General features: G+C 43.4%; 1 protein-coding gene across 1 annotated transcript in view; it reads left to right on the top strand.

The window, feature by feature from the left end:
* The window catches only part of LOC139746906 (cubilin-like), a 132,886-nt gene that overhangs the window by 65,110 nt on the left and 50,276 nt on the right, over positions 1-17,500 (top strand). Inside the window, exons 4-11 of the mRNA XM_071658586.1 lie at positions 8,137-8,289; positions 9,344-9,520; positions 9,907-10,122; positions 10,533-10,718; positions 11,013-11,201; positions 13,050-13,188; positions 13,304-13,398; positions 15,036-15,159. Coding sequence (XP_071514687.1) covers positions 8,137-8,289; positions 9,344-9,520; positions 9,907-10,122; positions 10,533-10,718; positions 11,013-11,201; positions 13,050-13,188; positions 13,304-13,398; positions 15,036-15,159 — 1,279 coding nt within the window. The remainder of the gene's footprint in view (positions 1-8,136; positions 8,290-9,343; positions 9,521-9,906; positions 10,123-10,532; positions 10,719-11,012; positions 11,202-13,049; positions 13,189-13,303; positions 13,399-15,035; positions 15,160-17,500) is intronic.

The raw sequence follows: 17,500 nt of genomic DNA, 5'->3' as shown, positions 1-17,500 counted from the left end.
TGCATAGGTTCGAATCCTCGCTCCGGCAGTCGGTCCACAGTCAACCCAACTGTTCATCCACCCCTAGGGGTTGGCTGATAAAATGGGTGCCTGGCTTAAATAAGGGTATATATTTATATATACTGTACACTTTATTCGTATTCATATAACTCCGCGTTGTACAGTCAGGTTCGGTAAAACGCCATCAGCTGGCTATGTGTTCTGTTCGGAAACAACCGATAGACCCCGTTGCTCACCATTGTGAGACGAAGGGTATTCGAGTACTTAGTATTTCGAATAGTTGTTTCCTATTATACAGTCCCTTAGCCTAGCGGTTAGCATGCCTGCCTCTTGCACAAGGGGTCCCAGGTTCGATCCTGGCTGTTGGAGGTTTGTATGATATATATACATATATAGCGATGATGGGATGGCATTGATTAGGGCCTCATTTGCCAATACTGTCTCACCTCACAGTAAAAAAATTCCTTTACAGTTTTTTCGGACCCATCCCTTGAACACTCTCTCCTATTATGGAACTATTTCTCAAAATGTGTGTGTGTGTGTGTGTGTGGGTGTGTGTAACTCATCAATATCCACAATTCATCATATATTACTCATGTATCAGAGAACCCTGCAGCACTGAAGCTGCGCTGTATTTCTTTTGAGACAAAAAATATATCACTGGCCACCTCTATTATGACTACCTTCCCAGATACGGATCAGCGACCGAGGAGCACATAATGGCGCAGTGATATCTTTATCTACGTAACGATATAGTGTATATCTTTGTTGTTATTACTGAAGGAAAAATATCAAATGATTTGAATGAAAGGATTTGGGACTTAGATGTTGTTCAATGGTCTTCATGTAGTCATTCATGACGGACGATGTGTACGAAGCTGCTTCGCGAAAAAAGACCCACACACACACACACACACACACACACACACACTACTCAAGGAGAACAAGGGTGTTGTGTTTGGAAAATATGGTTCGAGTCCTGGTATGAGGGTTGACGTATACCCTCTCTCAAGCGTCTTTCTTATGGCTGCTCTGTATGTGTGTGTGTGTGTGTGTGTGTGTGTGTGTGTGTGTGTGTGTGTGTGTGTGTGTGTGTGTGTGTGTGTGTGTGTGTGTGTAGTCTCTGGATATTCCTAGTCACAAAAGTATCATAACTATGTTGAGGAAAGAAAATTGGGTTGAGAAATATCTAAAAAGGTTCGATGGGATGAATCATAAAGTGTTTGATAGACGTCTTCGTTTCTCCTGTTTCTCCTGTGCCTTGCTGGGAGCGACGAGTCTTACCCAGGGGTGAACATACGCGTCTAGTTGGCCACTGGATCATCTTTAACACGAACGAGACGATGGCTATTGTGTGGTCATGAGAAACTCCAAAAAATGATGGATCTTCGCAACCAATATCAGTTGGGTCCCTTTGTGTGTGTATATATATATATATATATATATATATATATATATATATATATATATATATATATATATATATATATATATATATATATATATATATATATGCTGACACCTGCATCTCCACGCTGGCACAGCTGACGTAGTCTCACCCAAGTATTGTAAGGCCAACTGTATTCATGATCACGTATGAATATGTTCAATCAGATAATGGAATATATATAACCCCACGTGTCGTTGTACATTTCGTTGCATGAAACTGAGATAAAAGTGGAAGCAAATGTGGATAGACAAAGGAAAATTTTGATGATATATATATATATATATATATATATATATATATATATATATATATATATATATATATATATATATATATATACACACATTTCAGCATCAGTATTGGATCACACTAGTCCACAATGATAGTTAAGATATAGAATTTGCCTGAACATGAACTTATTACTTTTGATGTGAATTTCAGTTAAGTTCCCATTGATGAAAGCATCACATACCTTAGGAGGAAATTACCTAATCTCAGTCTTGCCTTACCCCAGCCCATACAAACTTTCAGTGACGCGATGAAGCTTTGTTTACAGTAGTGTTTACCATGACGGTGAAGATGATTCATATAGACAGAATTTTGGTCTAGCCATGGGAAATCCTATTAGTCCTGTTCTTAGTAACATAATCATAGACTGCTTTAAGACTGAGTGTGAGTATATACATGTGTATGTATGTGTATATATGTATGTGTATGTGTGTATGTATATGTATGTGTATGTATGTGTATGTATATGTGTATATGTTAATATGTATATGTATGTGTATCTGTATGTATGTGTATGGGCGTTTATGTATATATGTATGTGTATATGAGTTGATGGGTCATTCTTCGTCTGTTTCCTGGCGCTGCCTCGCTGGCACGGGAAGCGGCGATCACGTACAAAATATATATACATATATATTATGGAAAGTTGTGTGGGGCCTGGATGTGGAAAGGGAGCTGTGGTTTCGGGCATTATTGCATGACAGCTAGAGACTGAGTGTGAACGAATGGGGCCTTTGTTGTCTTTTCCTAGCGCTACCTCGCACACATGAGGGGGGAGGGGGATGGTATTCCATGTGTGGCGAGGTGGCAGTGGAATGAATAAAGGCAGACAATGTGAATTGTGTGCATGGGTATATATGTATGTGTCTGTGTGTGTATATATATGTGTACATTGAGATGTATAGGTATGTATATTTGCGTGTGTGGTCGTGTATGTATATACATTGTGTATGGGGGTGGGTTGGGCCATTTCTTTCGTCTGTTTCCTTGCGCTACCTCGCAAATGCGGGATACAGCGACAAAGCAAAATAAATAAATAAATAAATAAATATATATATATATATATATATATATATATATATATATATATATATATATATATATATATATATATATATATATATATATATATATTCATATATCGATAAATAGGTGCCTGGCTTTAGCTGTAGTGTCTTTGTGTGTGTGTGTGTGTGTGTGTGTCTGTCTGTCTGTCTGTATGTCTGTCTGTGTGTGCGTGTGTGTGTCTGTGTGTGTGCGCATACATGCATAAAGCTAATGACATAATATGTCTGTACTAGATTTAGAGACGGAGCAACACGATCGTAGATCACTCACACGCACACAGTGTGTGTGTGTCACATAGGGACAGACCGCCCTCGCCTTTGATCGTCGTGGAAGGGAACAAAGGACGCTTGTCAGGTTAGCCTTATGATAGATACGTGACTCCCCACAGTGTGCTCTTCCTGGGATCAGTTACTTTTCCTGATCTACGATGGATGGGAACCTTACCTGAATGTGTTTGCAGAGGATGACGAGGTAAAGACGGAAGTAAAAAAAAAAAAATGTATAAGACTACATGAACTTGTATGTCAAACTCCAGAGCTGGTGTGATGCAGCAAATGTCAAAATAATCTTTCAAGTTCATGAATAAGGAAAATGTTCAGCGTGCTGTTCACATCCTTACAAAAGGCCAAAACTAAAATACGTTCTCAATTGTAGGTCACCATACTTACAAAAGCACATTAGAGCTAATAAAGAAGGTACAGAAGAGAGCAAAAAAGATGGTTAATAGAATTAAGAAAGTTGAATTATAGGGGAAGGCTATAGAGACCCTTAAATTTACCCATCAAGGAAGAGAGAAGAGTGAGGGTCGACCTGATCATAGCCTTGATGAATCAGGCTGTGAACAGTTCTTCGATAGATGTAGGGATGAAACGACCAGAGGACAAAGATAGATGTAAACAAGAAACTTGATCAGAAAAAGAGAGGATGTAAGGAAGTACGTTTATAGTACAAGGGTGGTGGGTGGATGGCATAATCAGAAGGAGGATTGAGTAAGTGCAGACAACCTACAGAACTTTGAGCACTTTGTATGATTGTGGAGAGATGGAGACCCACGAGTGTAAAACTCCCTCCCCGTGCCGTCCAGTTAGGTAATTACGCACACAAACCTACAAAAAGAAATTGCATGTACATAGATAAACATACATATATATACAGCCATATACATGGAAAAATATCCCCTCACACAAACACACACACACACACACACTCACACATAGCAGGAGGGCCATGCCACGGCAGCACCGTGTGGTTACGTGGCTCCCACACACACACACATCTGTCCCTTTGTGAAGCCAGACCATAACCTCAATCTGCCACTGGACACCTGTGTGTCCTCCTCCCCCTTACGTAGCACATCGCGATACAGCTGTGTCCCTCCCATTCCCTTCCCTCACCCTTCACACCCCTGTCGCCTATCACCCTTCTTCCTCCTCCACACACACACAGACACACACACACACAGACACATATACACACTTGTAGGGGAGAAACGAGGGCAGCCAACGCAGAGGGTTGCCAATAAGTTGTGTAAGGTGGACACCGAGGGACGGTGCTCCCGCGATATGTCCAACGACTGTTGCCACGCCCTGGCGTCTTCCTCGTCTCCAAAGATAAACAAGGACCGGCAGAGTAATCCATCAACCACCCTACTGAAAAAAATAATGGAATCAGAGTAATCCATCAGCCACCCTACTACAAAAATAATGTAATCAGAGTAATCATTCAACCACCCTACTAAAAAAGAGAAGAGAAATGTAATCAGAGTAATTTCTCTGTCTCTTTCGAGGCTGTACCTTATCTGTAAGTGATAGTGAGGTTTATCAATCAGCATCAATTGAATCGAATGCCCTCGTAAACCTTCATCACTTAACCCTTCCTTGATTGCTGGATCGTAAGTCATAATCTAGACTTCCTCATTATCGACACTGATGAGGGTCAAAGGTTACCTTCAGGAGGAAGAAACTCTGAGAACCGTAGCACAGTTTCAGTGGCTCAGCCACAGTGATGTTTGAGTCTTGGGTTATCACGCACCCCAGTTGCGGTGGTGGGTGAGGCCGCCCCACACCTTTGTTAGCTTTTACGAGTGTCATGCTTCCATGATGGGTGTTTGCTTGGGGTAAATATAGTTCGTCTGCTTGGGGTAAATATAGTTCCTTCTCACCATAATGTTAGGATTGACTTTGGCGATAAAACAGTGAAAATAGCAACATTCATTGATGCCTTGATATGCATTGTTTACCTATTTGATCAGCTATTCAGCGCATATTTCCCCCAGCTGGTGAAATAGCAAATTAGATATCGACGCTGAAGTATCTTTGGATAACACACGGAGGCTTCAGTAACTCGTGGTTCCTCTGGTTTCGATCACCTCTGGAGTCTTCTAGCGTTTCATCACATATCATTCGCGAGGTTGTGGGTTGAATAGGTCTCGAACCGTCATACTGGCCCCCTTGTGCAATGATAGTAAGGGTCAAATGCTCTCTCTCTCTCTCTCTCTCTCTCTCTCTCTCTCTCTCTCTCTCTCTCTCTCTCTCTCTCTCTCTCTCTCTCTCTCTCGGATTAGTTGAAAGTAACTCTCGAACCTGTAATGGTGTCAACGAGTCACTGCTGTGTTCAGTCGTTAGTCATTGATTTCACGTCGAGGAAAGCAGTTTGGGCCATTCCCGTCGAAGTAGCAACCAAGTGTGTCGTTAATAGAATCATCACAAGAGAAAATTTCAGCCGCTGACATCAAAACGACTGAAACATAAGAAGTTTAGTCTTTCGCCAGTAGAAAGAGTCGCTGTCACATATCATTTACCTCACTTCGAATCCACCTTACGTGTCAGGGGGACATACGACCAAGACCTCCTGTTCTAATGGGAATGACAAGTCTCGGAGCGACGCTTGGCTTCCCACCCTCGCCAAACTTGGTCTTTGATCTTCGAGACCAAGAATATTCCGTAGCCAGGACAGAATTAACGTGCTTACCCAAGTGCACCTCCTTGTTTGGATGGGGTGTGGGGGTGTGGGGGTGTAGCAGTAGCAGTGGGAGACGATGCGTGTCTCAGGCAACCCCATGGTTCATCTTTTGAGATGGTGACGCATGGGAGTCTGCATTTTGCGTGCTGGCGACGATTGCAAGGGCGTGAGGGCAAAAAGGCACGGGGTAAAGCGTTGCAGAGAGATGAGGCTCGTGTTGCAGGCTTGTGGGCGAGTGTGTGTTGCAGGCATACGAGCCTGTGTGTGTGTGTGTGTGTTGTAGGTTTGATCTTGTACCAAAGACGCTCTTGGGAATAAAACTTGACGAGGGGGAATGTCAGAATGAAAATCTTTTACCCTAAGTTTCATGATCTGAAAGTGATCCTCTGACGCAGCACTCCAACAACCCAGGCATTTCGAATGCAATGGCAAACGCGGAAGCGAATAGCTACATGGTGCGGAGTGCCAGTTTCCCCGAGGTGCATTGGATGGTATTCTCTTCCTTTTTTTCCAATATATATATATATATATATATATATATATATATATATATATATATATATATATATATATATATATATATATATATATATATATATATTGGAAAGGATCACAATTTTGCGCATAATGTTTCATTTTCCCCGTGGACTCATAGGAATATACATATATATATATATATATATATATATATATATATATATATATATATATATATATATATATATATATATATATATCGTTTAAATAGAAAGAGAGAAAGGTATTCATGGACTCCTGCAGTGTAGCAGTTAGCGTTCCTGATCGTGAAGCATTTAAGAGATGCCCAGGGTCGAGCGCATGGGTTCGATCCCTGGTCGCAACAGTCGATCCACAGTCACCCCCAGCTGTTCATCCATCCCTAGGGGTTAATCGATAAAATGGGTCCCTGACTCAGGCCTCAGCTGCCTATGCCGTCCCAGCTAGCATAAAAAAAAAAAATCAAATGATCGTATGAGTGAAGGTTCAATATCTAATGTGGAGGCAAGCATACACCGTACAATACATCGACATAGGAGGGTGACAGGTGGGCTCAAGTGAGGTCTAGGATAGGAGGGAGGTCTAGGATACATCAAATACATAACATATAATTAGAGGCTAGTGAGTGATAGAGACAGTAACATACGTAACAACATTTGTGTAATGCAAAACAAGTCTGACATAAAGAAGTTATTCATACGTAAAATATCTGGGTTTCATTAACAGTATAATACGGGGTTGTTTGGATAAACATTTGACACCAGTTGTATACACGAAGAACCTACTCTGACAGAAGCGTGTGTATTTGAGAGAGGACTTACCATGTTGTGTATACTTGGTAAAACTTGAGTGGTTTGGGAGGTACGAACGATGCGCATCTGGAATTCACAAACAAGTAGTAGTACCAATACCTTATCTCGTAGGATTTCAACATTGCCCGTTTCATGTCTAAGTTGCCACCCCAAGACTTTGAAGACACACTTACCAGTGGTTGGATTGAGTAATTGCCTGATCAATCAGTCGATCATATCTTCTTATTGAGAGGATTAATCCACTTCTAACATTAACTCCTTCCTGGGCAGTCAGCCTTAACTTCAGAGAAGTGATATGAAGTGATACACGGCCAAAACTCAGGATTTGGTTGAACATCCTGCATCAAGATAGGATAATAAGCTCCTCTTATCTAAACTTACGCGTTTCTGTCCGAAGCATAAAGTCTTAAATATTACTTGAGAATATACGTACCATACAAACCCAACGTGAAATAAACACTCGAGAAAGAATATATGAAAATTGATAAAGAATAACAAATGACCCTTTTATATCCAATGTCAAAATCAAAACATGACTTATACGAATTCAAACAGAATCATCGAGATTAAAAATCCTACAGTGTACAATAGAACTTATCCTAACTTTAAAACATTCATTTGAAGACAACTTGACAGTTTGACTCTAAAGTATCCCAGAATTTTGGCAACAAGTGTTTATCTGAGAACATTTGAGGTGAATGGCCTCAAGAACTTTAGTTTCCAGTGTGTCACAATACATTACAACAACCATTAAGACGCAGTCATCAAGCATTTAGGTAACTCGTTGATGCTATATGTTCTCTTGTCTTTAGCATCACGGGTAAAAAGTCGCATTTTTTGACGAGGCTGTATCACCGAGCGTACACTCTCGCCATAAAGAAATTTTCAAAAAAGGGTCTTGCATATCCCTGCCACTGGAAGTAGTGTAGCCTTTATCTGTAATTCTTCTGCACGTATGATTTGAGATCTACATACACCACAGGGGAGCCCCTGGGTTATCATGTTGTCAACATTGACGTGACATTTTTGCGTGTGTTGCAGGTGTCGGCAGTGCGACCACAGCTGGAGGGACTCCGCAACGCAGACCTGAGCTTCTTGATACTTAACCTGACTCAGGTGGCCCGGACCGTCGCATCCAACACCTGGGTCTCTACCAGCATCAGAGCCCTCAACACCTCCGTCACCGGGCACACGGTCAGTTCTGAGCTCCTCCCTCTAAGGTTACCCCATATCTTCCGTCCGGTTTTTGTTACAGCCCCAGGCCACTTTATGGAAATCCCACCGAACTCAGAGAGTCCGCCACGTCCGCTGGTCGGTTCGAAAGATGACGGAGGGATGAGGGATTAAAGCTTTGTTGAGGAGTGAATGTATCTTGTTTTCAGTGGGATGGTGGTAGTGAAGCTTAGAGGGTTCTTCTATAGGGTCTTTTCTGTGACTGTGAGCTTATGGTGATGAGTGAAAGTGTTTAGATCAATAAGATCTCTTCTGTGACTAATTGCCTGTAGTGGTGAGTGAAGTGGCCAGATCTAAAGGGTCTCCTCTGTGACTGCATGTGTGTGGTGATGAGTGAAGTGGCCAGATCTAAAGGGTCTCCTCTGTGACTTCATGAGTGTGGTGATGAGTGAAGTGGCCAGAGCTATAGGGTTCCTTCTGTGACTGCATGAGTGTGGTGATGAGTGAAGTGGCCAGATCTAAAGGGTCTCCTCTGTGACTGCATGAGTGTGGTGATGAGTGAAGTGGCCAGAGCTATAGGGTTTCTTCTGTGACTGCATGAGTGTGGTGATGAGTGAAGTGGCCAGAGCTATAGGGTTTCTTCTGACTGCATGAGTGTGGTGATGAGTGAAGTGGCCAGAGCTATAGGGTTTCTTCTGTGACTGCATGAGTGTGGTGATGAGTGAAGTGGCCAGAACTATAAGGTCTCGTCTGTGACTGCATGTGTGTGGTGATGAGTGAGGTGGCCAGAGCTATAGGGTTCCTTCTGTGACTATATGCTTGCGGTCATGTGTGAGAGTGGTTAGATCTATAGGATCTCTTCTATGACTGTGTGCTTGTGGTGTTGAGTGTAGATGGCCAAATTCGAGTGAGTGATAATGGAAATGAACCCATCTAGAGTATCAAAAGTCTGGTTAACTATACTTACACATTTTTTTTTTGCATCTTATTAGAAAACGAGAATGGACGAGTGAAAAATTTCATTTTCTCTTTCAAGGAATTGCATTCTTATATCTCTGAACCTCTGGCTCGGCAGAATGAGGTGAGAACACTGAAGACCGATGTGACCACCATCAGAACCACCCTCCAGGAGCGCCTCGACCCTCTGGTGACCAACGTGTCTAGGCTGAGCACACAGGTCGGCCTCATCACTCCCGATGGCAGTCAACGTCTGCAGGAGCTCAACACTCAGCTCACCCAGATCCAGCAGTCTGTATGTCACTTATGAACGTTTGTTTTACACAGAGATATACATTCACACGTCAAGTGATGGTTACTAAGTGTTTAGTGGGTTGAATTCCTCTGCAGTGGGTAGAACTGATTGGTTAAATAGATGGATGTAATGAAGGTTTTTTTTTTTCTTCTTTATTTTCATAGTAATAGTTTTTGAATTTATCATATGTATACATATGTATCTATCCATGTATCATTATGTATTGATATATTCATGATAAATCTATCAGTGCCGGTACCGCTTCAGTGGCTGGGGCTGTACAGACCTCCTAAGTGGTCGTCTTGGTTCCTAGCACTGTGGTTCATGTCGGAACCCTCATTGATTTTCCTCTCATCCTCCTCCCTATCGGTCATTCCGTGGTCCAGAACACGGAAACACAGCAGGCCATACAAGGACTGACGGACCAGATCGTGCCACAGATCCAGCAGAACGTGCGAAGTCTGCAGGCAGGAGTGGCGAGCCTTCCAACGCTCCAGGACCGTGTAGAGGCATTGGAGTCCCAGGCCAACATCACTGGAATCTCTGGAGGCTCATCTCTTTCCAGGGGATCCCAAAGGGCTCTCAGGATTCTGAGGCGAAGAGTGAGTACAGTAGTGGGTTCTATATGGCGTCAAAAGGTTCTGCTGCTGATGTCTCAAAAGTTAGAGAAAAATCCAATACATAAGCACTGTAAGACGTCAAAGAATGGTTTTAGAGAAGATGTTACATTCTGATCTTCTCTCCAAACGAGCGACGCCAATGATTGCGTGATCTTACTGAAATAATTCAAAGATTTTACGGAAACTTTTAATTCTATTGATATATCCAAAGTATATATATATATATTTTTTCCCACCTCGAGACTTTCAGTAATCCAGATACATAGAATGTTCCACTTGTTGAATATTATCCTTCCAAATCCTTTCAAGACGAGCGAGTGTCGTCCCCACATCTATCTAGTTCTAGTCTCCTCGACCCCTTCCTTCTCTCACGGGTCTGGGCCTCACTACAGCTGAGGAGCCTCATGAGCCGTCTAGCCGTGGACGAGTGTGGCAGCGGACCTTGCCAGCACGGAGGCACCTGCATCGACGGCTTCCGGAGGTACACATGCCTCTGCCGCAGTGGTTGGCAGGGGGAGAACTGCGACGACGACGTCAACGAGTGCTACGAGTTCCTCGGCACCAACACAGGTTGCCAGGTAAACATTGGTCGTCGTGTAAAAGCTCTCTTTTAAAGGTCGTCGATGGAAGACAACGAGTGAATTCCTCTAGTCCTATTCTTCGCTCAGAAGCTTCCAGGCGACTGCGGACGCGGAGAGAGAGAGAGAGAGAGAGAGAGAGAGAGAGAGAGAGTGTGTGTGTCCACAGACCTTCATGTACAAAATTGGGCTATGACGACATTCATTTCAGGCTTCAAGTGTAAGAGATATCAACACTTTGACTCGTTTTGGTGGCCACAGGTGGCAACTAAGGCCTTTGCTTCTGCCCCGCAGAATGGAGCTACGTGCACCAACACCGACGGCGGGTACAGATGTGACTGTCGTGCAGGATACTATGGCGTCCACTGTACCCTCCAGACCAACAACTGCTCTTCAGCGACGGGGTCAGCGCTGTGTGGAGGCCACGGCGTCTGTGTCCCCTCAACCGGAGGGCAACACTCTTACTCTTGTATTTGTGATGAGGTAAATTGTTCAGTGGTTCGTCTGTGCTTCGTTCACAGAGAACTGCCTCTTGTCTCTCCCACTAGAATTACAGTCAAAGTCTATCTAAAAATAATATCATTCACGTACCTATTTTGTATATGTAACTGTTGCCCTTACACATGCTCTCTTGTGGCATTGTTGTGCATATCTGACTTCATAGAAGTCCTCCCGTATTCAAAACAGTGAAGGACACACATGTGTAAATTCATAACTAAATTCAAGAAGTCCTTATTTTTCTACTGATGATGATCTGAAGTTCACGGGTATATCTGAGGGGAAATCGATGTAATATTACTATCTGTAGTGGTAATCTCTTGCGTCTTCTGGTGTTCTTAGGAAGAGAACAATGTTACGTGAGGTCAGATACTTCCTTCGGCAATACAGAGCCACATACACATGAGAACAAACAACAAAACGCTGCTTGGAAAAGAAAAAAAGAGAGAAAAATAAAAGCCTCAACCTCCGTCAGTACACAAGTGTTCACTCATCATGACTGCCACGGTCATATGGACGTTACGCATGCTTACTCTTCTCTCTTTTATGTAACCTTAGATTATGGAGAAAAAGTATCGAGTCCGTAATTGAGATTGATGGCCAGTGGTGCTTCTTCTTCTTCTTCTTCGTCGACTCTGATTTCACTTTCGTGTTCATCCTAACGATACAACTTTTTTCTCTTTATTCGTGTTCATATTTACACTGCTGCCACGCACCATTTTCTCTTCTTCTTTTCCTCAAAAACAAGAACTTTGCTCCCGTGTTTACTCCTGAGGTTTTCCTCAAACACACCACTGACGTTCACACTTAATATTCCGGGTAAGATTTCAAACCAGGATATCTCTTTCCTTTACAACACTTCAGCTATAGAGACCACGACACAAATTACAATTTATCGGTGGGCAATTCTATAGGACCAGTTACATACAATACATGGCTATACAAGGATCCGAAACGACATATCCAACATCGTATGGTTTAGTGTAGCGCCGCATCACTCAGTGTGAACGCAGTGATCGTACTGGCTACGGGTTGAGGCAAATGGAAACCTATATTGCCTACTGGGCACATGATGGCTGAAGGAATCACAGCCAAGCACTCGTCAGGGGCTTTTTATTGAAAGGGAACCAGCCTGGAGCGGCCAGCCCCGCCCTGACCTACCCTCATCTCGACTGTGATTGGGAGAAATGCCCACACTGGCCTTAGACCACCAGAGGTTGTCAAAGCCTAAGTCCTTTTCCTCATTTACCTTTTGCAGTTCAACAGAATTCATACTGTAACTTCCCTTTTTTGTTTTTTTACTGCCAATATGTAAATCTTTGCATTTGTCAATATCAAAATTCATTTGCCACCTATGAGTCCAGTTTCTTCATGTCAATTTGAGGTTGCAGATCTTCAAGTTCCGTTGAGATTTATTTCCCAGCTTATCATCACATGCGAGTTTTGAGACCTTACACTGCAGCCTATCATCACTATCAGCAATACAGATATTAGAACGCGATCTTGTCTCAAAAAATGATCCCTTTGGCACACCACTTGCTACGTCTAACCATCCGGAGGCTTGGCTATATAAATCAGATCTTTGTTTACGGCCAGTAGACCAATTTCCTAACCACCGAAGTACAAGAGCATCAGTACCATTCATGGAACTTGATCAAATACTTTTTGAAAATCTAAGTAGACAAAATCGACTGCTTTACTTTCCTGATACATGTTGATCATATCATAAATAAATCGAACAGATTTGCCGAAGATCATGTTGAGACTCGCTGTGGTGGTCTTCTATCTATTGAGGGACGTCAGTCCTGATGATATTAATCTTCTTTTCTCTAGGGCTGGAAGCCTGGAAGCGGTAGTCCAACATGTGTGGACGTCGATGAATGTAGCAGCACCCGACCTCACTGTTCCCATGACCCGCCTGTCCAATGTGTCAACTACCCTGGAGGCTATACATGTGGTCCCTGTCCCCAAGGTTCGTATACTCCAAGATGTTTGTGCGTCATCTCGAACACTTGCTATACGATGGTTCACCAGTTATTTACACTGTGAGATGGAAAGGTGTTACGAGTGTCCTCTTTACTTCACAGGTTACACTGGGAATGGCTTTGCCTGCCGTGATGTGGACGAGTGTCAGTTTAACAATGGAGGGTGTTCCCCCTACAGCGTCTGCTACAACACTCAGGTGAGTTAGAATGGATTTGATCCGTCGGTTCTGTAAGATCAGGTGATCACCCACTGACTGTGAGCTCATCATTGCTCCAGTGTCTTACCTATGGGCCACCTCGAGAGCACCATAGTGGTGCAACGAGAACATTACATCATGATTAAACTCGGTGAATAAGCCAAGTAAGAGACCCGTTCATCTATCATAAAGGCAATCAAAGAAATATCCTTGCTATATCTATTTTCTAGACTCTACTTGTGCGTTGGTGGAATGAGTATGAAGCATTTCTTTCTCCCAAGGTTTATGTCGTTCTTGGACCTTTCATTATAATGGTAATGTAGTCAATGATCAAATAATCTTTTAACCTCTCAAGAGACGTCTGTCCTCTCCTTGACGATTCTTACATTGGCTAATATTCATAAGGGTCGAGACACGCACACTCTCATACATATATTTCAATTCATTCTCGATCTTAATATATTGATATCAGTACCTCTACATTCCATTGGATTCCCTTTATTTAAGTTAAAACCGCTCCTTTTTCTTTGTATTTCATTTTGGGTTTTCTCCTCTGAGCAGACGTGTTAAGACATACCCTTATACCTCATAAATGCATGTCGTAATACTAGATGGCAGATAATCCTTTGATTTTCTTAAGGCCTGTCTACACGAGCGGGCCTGATCGGCGGGCTTGCCCGTTAACGGGCATATTTGACGGGCAAACGATCAAATTGCCCGAAAGCCCGCCGAGCGAAACCACTGAGCTGGTGCCCGGTAGCTGGAGTTTCTACCCTGCCAGACGCAAGATAATATCGTGAACCCACAGCGGGCCTTCACCCCACATCCCACGGCATAGTAGCACAGAGAACATTTAACGATGGCAGCCCAGGATAACTCTAGTGACCCACCAACAATTTTTTGGTCTAAAGCACTTACTAGTACTTTGACCTTTATCGTAAGAATCCATGTTTATGGAATGTGAAGCTGAAATGCTATAAGAACAGAGACAAACGCATAACAGCAGTGAAGGCTATTGCTGCGGAGATGAGAGAGCATTATGTGGGACAAGCTTTGCTTTGATATGCGTGTACTGTACTGCAACTCCGAACAAGTAGACCCACTTGCTAAATATCGCAGAGTTGCTTCCAGACGAGCTTCTGCTGTAATGCTGTTTCTCATAACTGTGTCTTTCTTCACTATGTATATGCCTTATATATGCCTCAGATATGGAAGCCTCATATGGTTCAGTTATTGAAGCCTCGTATGATTCAGATATGGAAACCTCATTTATGTCCCAGAGAAGCTCCGTATGATTCTAATACAGAAGCCTCGTATGATTCAAATATTGAACCCTCGTATGAATCAGATAAGGAAGTCCCTTTGAAATATGAGTAGCATCCCTGGATATGGAACAAAAGTGGCCAATGGAAACTCGATGGAAATTCACGAAAGCCAGAGGATGTGATAACAATATGTGAGACGATGTAGGTGCCCGCATAGTGTCAAGGTCTTGGAAATCCATTTCATCCTACGGCTCCCCATATATCACTCGTCCTAGCCTTCTTTTCCATCCTGGACACCCGACCCTTACCCTCCGCTCCGCCTTACTGAACACGAGCGTATCAGCGTCTTAACCTCACATGTACGTATTTCAGGGAGGTCGTCGGTGTGGACCGTGTTCAGCAGGATACACAGGCGATGGCGTGAGCTGTATGCCGGCTCCAAGGGCTTGCCAGCAATCACCTTGCCACCCACTGGCCACCTGTTACGACAACCCACGTGAGTAACCTTCTCTCTCTCTCTCTCTCTCTCTCTCTCTCTCTCTCTCTCTCTCTCTCTCTCTCCTTGTAACATAATGTCGTCTCTCAGGGCAAAAGGTGAGAGTAAACGAAGCTAAAGAAATGGGTGAGGAATGGGAGGTATTAAGGGAAGCGGTTCGAGAGATGTGCGTGGCATGCGGGAGGTGGGCTGATTAGAAATGGTAGTGAGTGATGGAGTGGAGAAATAGGATTAATAGTGAAAGAGAAAAGAGAGGTGTATGGTCAGTACTTACAGTCTGCACAATGTGTTTGATGTTAAGGTGGCAGATGTCAGGTGTTTGGGTCGGGGTGGTATCCGAAGTGAGTCATGGAGAGGTGATAAAAGCTTTGCGTAAGATGAAATGAGGCAAGGCGGCTAGAATGGATGGTATTGTTGTTGAGTTCATTAAGAAAGGGGATGACTGTGCTGTTGGTTGGTTGGTTAGGATTCTCAATGTGCGTATGGATTATGGTGAGGTGCCTGAGGATTGACGGAATGGATGCTTAGTGCCATTGTATGAAGGCAAGGGGGATAAAGGTGTGTGTTCAAACTGCAGAGATATAAGTTTGTTGAGGGTACCTAGTAAGGTATATGACAGAGCAGTGATTAAGAGGGTGAAGGCATGTACAGGGCATCAGACTGGGAAAGAATAATATGGTGTCAGAAATGGTACACGGTAGAGGATGTGTGGATCAGGTATTTGATGTAAAGAATATGTGTGAGAAATGCTTATGGACACAGAGGGATCGGATGTAGCCTGTGTGGATCTAGGGAAAGCATATGGTAGGGTTGTTAAAAATGCCTTGTGGAAGGTCTTAAGAAATATGGTGTGGGACGAAAGCCGCTAGATGCAATGGCAAGATTTTATACAAGGTTAGAAGGCGTGTGTACTAGCGAGAAAGAGAGAGAGAGAGAGAGAGAGAGAGAGAGAGAGAGAGAGAGAGAGAGAGTGATTGGTTCCTAGTTTCTAGTCTAGTCCAGGTATCCAATTTATCGACCAAACCCGAAGATTAAAGGTTAAACAGCTGGGTTGACTGTGGACCAACTGCCGCATCCTTCAGGATTCGAACCTATGCGCTCGACCCCTGGGCGACCCGTGAATACGTCACGGTCAGCGTCGCTACCTGCTTTACACCACAGAGATCCGAGATCACACCTGACCACTTAACTACCGTACTTGCTTGACGCAGCTTGACGAAGTCCCAGAATCTTTAGTCAGCCTTGCAAAGAGAATATATTCTTTTTTCTTTTTTTTCCCTCATTGTAACAATACAAGTTCGATCACGATCGTATTGGTAACATTTTGTCAACCTCTACTGATAACGGGTAAAATGAAATTGGTCTGTGACATGCGATGACCTTCACTTGGACACGACTGCCAGTGTTTGCGATCTTAGCTTGCAGCGCCACCACCTCGCGTCACAATGGTGAATGGTTATTGCGACATATTTTGTCTACTCTTGTGAAGGTTTATGATGCGGGGCATCTGTCTTTTTTTCGTATGTACTGCCACTACCCCGCTGAAGCAGGAAATTGCGAACGCGTACGAAGGGTAATGATACATGCATATATATATGCATGTATCATTACCCTTCGTACGCGTTCGCAATTTCCTGCTTCAGCGGGGTAGTGGCAGTACATACGAAAAAATGGCCTCATTCGTTCACATGCATACTCTAACTGTCATGCACAATGCACCGAAACCACAGCCCACTGTGCCATAGACCTATCGCTCTATATCCACTGTCTCAACCCAATGACACCATGTCGTCCCCTGCGCACCAAATCACTCCAATTCGCTCTATCCCTTGCGCGGCCCTCATCCTCCTGCAAGTTGAGGCCCCGATCCTTAGAAGCATCTTTCACTTCATCCTCCCACCATCCCCGACAGTTTCTTCTTTATCTTTGCTCCCTCAATTTCCGACAAGTATGCCCTCTTAACATCATCTCACTCATCCTCTCCCTATGTCCAAGCCATTTCAGTAGACTCTTTTTGACTCTCTCATTCTCACTCCACTTACTACCACACTTCTCTCCCTCTCTCAACTTATCATTTCTTGTTCGATCAGCTCTCCTCACATTACACGCAGTACGTAGAATTCATTTCCTTGAAATTGATTTCCAACGTATCACTCTTGTTCTTTATAGCTAAGTCTGAGGCCCACGCCTCGTATTCGTATACAGTACCTACGGGACTACTGTCCCATTAAACATACCCATCTTGTTCCCTTAAAGACAGTAAACTCCTTTTCCACATATTCCTCAATGCATTCAAGACCATATAGCAGCCATCCCTTCCCCTCACCCACCCTATGGCTCA

The sequence above is a fragment of the Panulirus ornatus genome, chromosome 66 (genome assembly GCF_036320965.1).
Source record: "Panulirus ornatus isolate Po-2019 chromosome 66, ASM3632096v1, whole genome shotgun sequence".
NCBI lineage: Eukaryota > Metazoa > Arthropoda > Malacostraca > Decapoda > Palinuridae > Panulirus > Panulirus ornatus.
The sequence above is the reverse complement of the archived record's forward strand: the minus strand, read 5'-3'. Positions and strand labels throughout refer to the sequence as shown.